The following is an 8,932-nucleotide window of genomic DNA, read 5'->3' on the forward strand; positions in this document are numbered from 1 at the left end:
ATATATATATATATATATATATATATATATATACCTCACGAAAAGTTAAGCATATTGTTACTAAAAGTCAGCATAAGAAGAGATCTGAATTTACTCGCATGTCAATTACAGTAGTCGGAGGTTTAAGTTGATGATGGTTTAAAATGCTACACCATGAATGTAAAATGGTGATTAAAATACAAATGCAATTATTTGATTATGTCTTTATTTCTAATACAATTAATTCGCCACGCTGGCAGAATCGTTAGCACGCCGGGCGAAATGTTTGGCGGTATTTCGTCTATCTTTACGTTCTGAGTTCAAATTCAACCGAGGTTGACTTTGCCTTTTATCCTTTCGGGTCTGATAAATTAAATACTAGTTGTGAACTGGGGTCGATCTAATCGACTGCGCCGCCATCCCAAATATTTCAGGCCTTGTGCCTCTAGTAGAAACGATTTTTTCTGATACAATATTGTGATAATTGTCACTATTTTTGTATCAATCTAACTGAACTACCACTATCGTTTGCTACGCACAAAATTTTAAAGGCATTTCTATTTCGTTAAACCACGTAATATGTATGGCGAAAAATAACACAGATTACGTCCGTATATAGATGCTTGAATTTATTTTGTATTATGTAATATATCATGAGGATGTCAAACGCTTTTAGGATACAATAAAAGGTGTCAAATTTGAATGTATTGCAGCGGCCGACAAGTGTATGATTTCTTTCAAAGAAATTTGTCCTGAAGCGGAAAAAAAGTATCCTATACTTATACCAGATACGAATTACTGCAGGTACATATATCTTATTATCAATCTTAAAATTTATTATTTTACATGGAATGTTTGAAAGATTGTACATCTAATTACTCACTGGTACAAATTACTTCTACTTATTACGTTATTTGCTTGGAATAAACAAGTTTCAATACGAAACAGTAATTGACAGGTGCTAACATCATCGATCTAAAATTGGCGGGTATGGACAACGGTATGTAGGGAATCAATATTTAGCCGATAAATAACTTTATGGCTAATTCCAAATATAGGCACCAGTCCACGAATGTGCACTTAAGACAGTGGTTATTGAATAATTCACGCCAATCTTTAGAAAACTTAGAGTGATATCAGTCTTTATATCATACTTAAAGCAGACAGACGCATCATAAGCTGCAGTATTTATTTTGTGATAACATCTCTTATAGACGTACAGCATTAAAATAAAACACATAAATACATCAGTCATAGGTGGAAATTTTCAGAAATTGTAGTGGAATTGTTATATATGTTTTTCTGTCACTCGGGATTTTGTCAAGAGCAAGTATTCACTGGCAATCGCATGTTGAGCCCGAATCAGCCGTTACTGGTGTCATCACGAAAAAAAATAACTATTCAGAATTTTGTTATTTTTAAGTATAGTAATGACCTCATTCAGTCATGAATGGCTATGAGATTGCACTTAGATTGCACTTCCAAAGCACAAGTCCAGGTAAGGTTGTTCATGGAAGACCGGCAGTTGCCCATACATACCAGCCTCCCATCTCCACGCCACCGATGCTATCCTAGGGAAAGACAGAGGCCGATACAGCTTGGCACCAGTGGTGCCACAGATAATTTCTAAAGCTGAGTGAACTGGAGCAATGTGAAATAAAGCGACTTGCTCAAAAATACAATACACAGCCCAGTCCGGGAATCGAACTCATTACCTCATGACTGTGAGCCTCACATTCTAACCACTGAGCTATATGTCTTCATTAGTCATGTGTATACACTTATGATTAAGTGTATTTTTTCTCTAATGTTTCACAAAACAAAAGATCATTTTCCTAACGAAATGTGCTAGTATTGTTAAACCAATAATCCTCATTGCCAGCGGTTCGATATCAATTTGCAAATTATAATTCGTCACTTGATTAAAAATTATTTTGCCTATCCCAGAAATAACAAAAACAACTTCAACCCAGTGACAGCTTAATTTCAGAATGTGAATAAGATGATTAGATACTTAAAGCTGATACACAATTTATGAGCGGTAACGAAGTTTAAATGTAGTACATGGTTAATAGAAAATATTGCCAAGTATATCTAAAATTTTCATTTTTCTGAAATCAATTTATTTTACCTTTATATTATAGTCGTTTGCGCGTATATGAAGTATGTGCTTATTCGAAAAGCCACTCCTGCAAACTGCACTTCAACGAACTCATTCATGCAATATGTGAAGGTACGATTTTTTATTTTGTGTTTTCTTTTTTTTTGTTTTTTTCTGAATGGTCGAAATAGTGCCGCTTTTAAAATCAAGGTGTAGTTCTTCGCTGAACCTGGTGAGATCTCTTTTGTGCTGTTGCAGATTGATGACATTCAAAAATTTCTCCATCGAATAATTGAATAAATATATGACGGTAATGACAGTGATGATGAAATCACAGGCAACATCAGTGTCTAACAACAAACTCACTATACCTAATATTAGCAACATCATGACAACTGTAGAAAATGAAAGCTAAACACACACAAAGGTACCATAATCGAAAAGCGTAAGACGTACGCTATCCTCTTAGACCCCCAACTTAATTTATATTTCTCTGTAGCATTGTAAACCTATAAAAAAGATTGTGAAATTTATAAAAGACAGTTGTTGAAAATGAAAATAAGTTGCATTAAATCTAAAAGTATTATTAGAATTATCAATAATTTTCAACTACGTAAGACAAAATTTAACCCGGAATATGTATGGTCAGTATTTGAATAATTATCAACATTACTTTTATCTAATTTCAAAATTACAACACAACTCCTATCCATTGGATGGCACAAAATCGCATAATTATGTAGATGACACCCATTCCGTCGGTTACCTCCGTATTATGGATTACAGCAGATACTATGGATTCGCAGTAGAAGTAAATGCTTTAATTTATGGTATATCATGTAGTATTTTCGCTATATGGTAAGAATATTTTGAGAAATTAAGACGGAATATGTCACATTTGTAGCTCATGAAGAACAACGTGACTGCATGGAAATATACAGAACAACTTGCTTCAAGGCCTTTAACGATTATCCTGAATTGAATCCAGATACAAGCTACTGCAAGTACATATATTTACTTACTACTATCTCCTACATTATTATATTTATTTGACATTTCAATGGTCAGGAAGTGTGTTTTGCAAGAATGTGGTTACGGATCCTGTCTCACTGCGCAGCAATTTTGACGATTACCTCTTATATAGACTCTCGCACCCGACGACTTGTGGCTGGATAAATTTGATTGATGGAAATCTTGAGTAAAATGTCGTATGTATGTATGTATGTACGTGTGAGTGTGTCTGTGTGTTTGTGTGTGTCATGACGGCGTATCCTGAGATTTTCCTTCAGCACTCGATACATTTTAAACTTTTGAGATAATGTAATTGTATATCTTCATCTTCCAGACGCCTCTTCGTATTTCAAAAGTGTGCTGAAGGTGATGATAATAAGCACTGCATGACTTATTTCGACGCAATCTCTAAAATCCAATGTGGCGGTAAGATCTGAGTTATTTTGCCTGAATATAACGCAATCATTAAACTATTAAATCAAACTATGTAACATGATTAATATGTCTGTCAGTAGTCTTGCCTAGTACGACATAACAAACAGGAAACATCACGAATACAAGATAGATATGCTCAGCATAGCTTATGAAATCCTTTTCCAAGATAATGTACTCTATTACCCGCAAAACAAAAGTCTGTAGTCATAAGATAAACCATCTAGATTGTCTCTTCTTCACTACATTTCTGCATGGCACCGTTATACAATAATGAGTTGTTAAAACACCAAATTTAACAGTTATGTAAATACAAATATATTACTCCCAACCCGAAGGTATAATATCAAAATTGAAATATTTATAATGCCAAACGCAACAGGAAAAGCAGGAAAACGGGCAGTAATATGATAGACATTTTTGCTTAAATCTTGCTGAAGTAGCCGCATTGTTTGGCATACATAAAATGGTAATATGTCGTACAGAAATTATCTTTGTCATCGTCAAACTGCATAAGATAGATTACAAATGATATGTATTAAAATCATAGTTAAATGCTTTAATTTATATTGTATCATATAATTTTTTCTCAATTCGTCAATTATATTATGATGTAAAGAAATAAAATATCAAAATGTGTTGTAAAATCAAAATGTATTGCAGAGGAAAATATATGCGTACATGAATTGCAAGTAAAATGCCCGTCAGGTGAAAAATTGTATCCGATTGGTAACCCAGATTTCAATTACTGCAAGTACATATATTTTCATACTACTCTTACTATTCTTACATCTAATATTTACATGTTTATATATTTCTCACATCGATACTAATATTGACATGGTTGCTTGGAGTGTGTTACATTCAATAGAAAACAGTTAATTACAAATACTGACTACGTTGAACTGAAAATGCAACAATATCGGCAATATAACTACAATACCTTTTGGCAGATCAATAAATATTGGGTTGTCCGGAAAGTTCGTGCCGATTTATAGTAGCTTACCTTTCGACTTATTTTAGAACATGGCTGAGTCCTTAAAATAGGATTTGACTACATCTCTATTTAGAGCACAGTTTAAGCTATCTTTTCGTGGAAGAAGGTTTATGTTCCTATAACCTGTGTTAATTCTGTAACCCTTTAAAATAGAAGATGAGAAAATTCAATTTCGGCACTTGATGCTTTCTTTTTCCGTAAAAAATGCCTCATAAACAACCAAAGAAATATGCGCAGTTTACAGTGATGTTTCTTTATCCGAAAGAACTGTGCGGAAGTGGTTCGCAAGGTTCAGAGCTGGAGATTGTAGCCTTATTGATAAAGAGCAATCAAGCAGACCATCCACTAGAGATGATGACCAAATCAAGTCATTAATTGAGAATAACCCACATTGCACAACCCGAGAATTGGCAGAAAGCCTCAATATATCAAAATCCGTCGTTCATGAACACCTGGTAAAGCTTGGGTGCACAAATCGCTGCGATGTTTGGGTACCACATGAGTTGAGTGAGAAGAACCTTTTGGATCGCATTTCCATCAGTGATTCGCTTTATAAACGGAATGAAAACGCGCCTTTTTTAAAGCAAATTGTGACAAGTGATGAGAAATGGATTATCTACCAAAATGTTCAGAGAAAGCGATCCTGGAGTAAGCGACATGAGCCACCCTTAGCCACCCCAAAAGCGGGTCATCACTCTAAAAAACTCTTGCTTTGTGTCTGGTGGGATTGGAAAGGAATTCTGTACTATGAGCTTCTCCCAAGTAACTAGACAATTAATTCTGAGAAATACTGCATACAACTGGACGAGTTAAAAGCAGCAATTCAAGAGAAACGTCCAGAATTAGCCACAGGAAGGGTGTTGTTTTCCAACATGATAATGCAAGACCGCACGTTTCTTTGGGAACCAGACAAAAATTGCTGCAGCTCGGCTGGGATGTGTTACCCCACCCACCGTATTCACCAGATATTGCTCCTTCGGATTTTCACTTATTCAGGTCTCTGCAGAATAGTCTTAATGGTAAAAGTTTCAATTCCTTGGATGACGTAAAAAGATACCTTGATGAATTCTTTGCCATGAAACCACCTCAATTCTGGGAAGAGGATTTTTCAAGTTAAGGGAAAGATGTAGACGCATTGTGCAACAAAATGGCTCATATTTGGTTGATTGAAAATATAATAGCATGTATTTATTGACCTTTTTCTCTCCTTTAAAAATCGGCACGAACTTTCCGGACAACCCAATATATAGGTAATATCATGTATGAGTACATTTACACAAATGCGAACTTAGGACAATGGTTCATGAAAGATCGATATCAGTCTTTAACAATATGTTATACTTTAAAAAACCTGCAGTAATGTCGATCGTCTTGGAAAACATGCTATTTAGAATTGTGTTATTCAGAAGAAAAGTATGATAAATAAATATTTAGTTGTATCTTTTATTCTAATACTTCATATTTAAATTAATTTTGTAAGAATTTTCCATCTGAAATGCGCTAATATCTACTTTTTATTTAGTCTTCAAGGCTCAAATTTAGAAATCAGTTTATAAAATATGATTCTTCACTTGATGAGTAACCATTTTACCTACCTACGAAATATATAAATTACACACAATGACAATTTGACTTCCGTATGCAAAGCTAAATATTGTTATATAATTAAGGCTATTACAGATTATACTCCCCAGTTGTATTTAACCTCAGAGTATCAATAATCGCTAATATTGCCAAATATAATAAAAACTCATTTTTTCTAAAATAAAAATTCTCAGATTTATTCTCATTTTCCAGACGCATTGCCTACTATAGAACTTGTTCTAACGACATCAGTAAGAGGTGCGAGGATTTCTTCCAACGAAGTGGTCTTGATAAATGTCCTAGTAAGATTTGTTTAATTAATTAACGCGTATTGGTAGAAACGTTATACTAACAACCTAAATTCGAAACATAATACACTTGTCAAGTTCAATTATAATACAGACATTATAATGATATCTTCCACTTCTTATCTAGTTGAAATAACATTCCACCAAAATATAGTTTCCATGTAAGCCAACTTTTATAAATAACATATCTATTTCCACGACAGACTACATATTACATTACTACATATAACAGACACCTTAGAAGGGTTATTATAATAATTATGTCTTCCTTTCACATCTAGTTGCAGTACCTCTGTCAAGTGCCGCTCACAAGCTTTCATATAGAAAGAATACACATAATCATTAGTCCACGCAATATAGATTACAACTGCTAATGCTTACTAAGACCTGAATTAAGTTATGTAACTTATGTTGTATCATGTAACATTTACTCCATGTATCATGTCTGATACAAACGAAGAAAACACTAAATTTGAATATTTGCAGAAATCGACTCGTGTATAGAAGAGGCCAAAGATATTTGTCCCGATGCGGAGAAACTATATCCCAAGCTGCCTCAAGATACGAATTTATGCAAGTACGTGTTTCCTTACTACTCTTACAATTATTACTACATCTAATATTTGCATGCTAATATATTCAATAATATAGTGGAACATTCAAATATCTTAGAACAATATTTCTTACATCGGCACAAACCTAGAAATGCTTACTTGAAGTATATTAGATTAAATAGGGAGCAGAAATATGTTAGAACTAACTGCATCAATTGTAAGAATGATGCATATCGACGACAATATATTGTGAGCCGACTTTTGGAAGATCAATAAGTACGTAGGTAATTCCTAATATAGGCACAAATCGACACATATGCAGTTAGACTAATGGTTTCTGAAAGATGCGCGTTGGTTTGGATTTTCTAGTATAATGGAATTCTTTAGAAAACCTAAAGTAATGTTTAATTGTGATCTAAAAACAGATGACAAACGGAAAAGTTGCGCGAAAAAAGTATCAATTAAAACTTGAAACGTACAGGCCAATAGATATATTAAAAAAAGCTTAAAATTGTGGAGCTGAAATTGATTTTAACTTCAATTAAATGTAAATGAATTAAACGAATACCCCTTCTTTAGGTTCTGACTCTACCTGTAAGGAACGTATCAATATGGAGCAGCCGTTATTTCCTCCAATTAAAAATCATATAAATTGGATTATGGAGAGAACCGAAGCACTCGAATATGAAGAGATTTTGTTCTAATATGCATATTTTTCTTCAAAGTATATTTTAATTTTGAAACATCTTTTGTTCGATTGATATTGGAATGCAAATATAAAATCGACCTATTTTATCTCATAATGTATTTTAAGATTATATCTGTTTAAAGCTCTATTCCATTGATTTATCAAATCGCAGTATATTTTTATAACTTAATGAACGTTTCTCATCATTTGTTATTTTCGTAGATTATTTGTAACAGGAGATGTAACGATCATATTATATATTAGTAGTAATTTCGTATAAATAAAAACATATTTGTATGAAAATTTGGGTGCCATGCTTCTCATATATGAATTAATAAGTGTTCTCAATTTTTCTTAGTAAGGTCGTTTTGTTTTGGTTGATAATGCCTCTTTCGTTTCAGATTTATATTGATGCCCTCATAGACTATGAAATTTTCAACGCGAAATGTAGAACAAATATCAGCCACCAAAGATTGCATTTGGAGGGCTCCAGGTACATAAATACCTGACATATACTCATATGAAAAATTATGACTTCAAATTTCTGTATATTTAAATGTTTTATGTATTGTCACCAATAATATACTTCAAAGGAGTTATCATTTCACAAAATTTGACGCACAATGATCAGAGCAGTGTAGGGCAAATTTTCGGTATTACCATTACACACCGGCCCAATCGGGATCAAGTGTTAATACTTATCATCAACAAAACATACCTACAATATATCCCTCATCTGATATTTGTAATAGCTTTCCAATTCCTGAATTTTTCTCTCCAATTTCCTGAAATTGAGTCCAAAACGTTTACTCTGAAATGTAGCACCATGCCTATAGGCCGCGAAATCAAAGTAAAAAGAAATTAAATTAAAAAATAATTACAGACAATGTTCTCGTTCACACCTTTACTAAAACGAAAGTAACGAAAAATCCATCATATAAATTATAAGCTACGCTATAAATTACACTGATATACAATTATCTGTTTAAAAAAAAAACAAAGATATAAACTTCCGATATGATTCAAATCTTTCCAACTACAGTAAGCTCACAGTTATATATTGAATTACCCTTCACACAGAACTTCAATTTAAATCATAGGAGTCAAACTAAACAAAGAAACAAATTATTATATGTATTGTTATTTTCCTTATATTTAAAATTTCATACCCAAGTCTATATTACCAACGAAAAAGGATTTTTGAATTCATTTGAATATCCTGAATATCACATTTGTTAACTTTGATAAAGATAATATAATTTTGTCTTCTTCCTTTCG

General features: G+C 33.0%; 1 protein-coding gene across 1 annotated transcript in view; it reads left to right on the forward strand.

Annotated features, from left to right (window-relative positions):
* Nucleotides 1-8,932, forward strand: part of LOC128248050 (uncharacterized) — a 56,380-nt gene that overhangs the window by 24,596 nt on the left and 22,852 nt on the right. The window contains exons 9-15 of the mRNA XM_052968442.1: nt 693-783; nt 2,124-2,212; nt 2,985-3,084; nt 3,426-3,517; nt 4,187-4,277; nt 6,318-6,406; nt 6,899-6,989. Coding sequence (XP_052824402.1) covers nt 693-783; nt 2,124-2,212; nt 2,985-3,084; nt 3,426-3,517; nt 4,187-4,277; nt 6,318-6,406; nt 6,899-6,989 — 643 coding nt within the window. The remainder of the gene's footprint in view (nt 1-692; nt 784-2,123; nt 2,213-2,984; nt 3,085-3,425; nt 3,518-4,186; nt 4,278-6,317; nt 6,407-6,898; nt 6,990-8,932) is intronic.

This window comes from Octopus bimaculoides, chromosome 6, assembly GCF_001194135.2.
Source record: "Octopus bimaculoides isolate UCB-OBI-ISO-001 chromosome 6, ASM119413v2, whole genome shotgun sequence".
Lineage (NCBI taxonomy): Eukaryota > Metazoa > Mollusca > Cephalopoda > Octopoda > Octopodidae > Octopus > Octopus bimaculoides.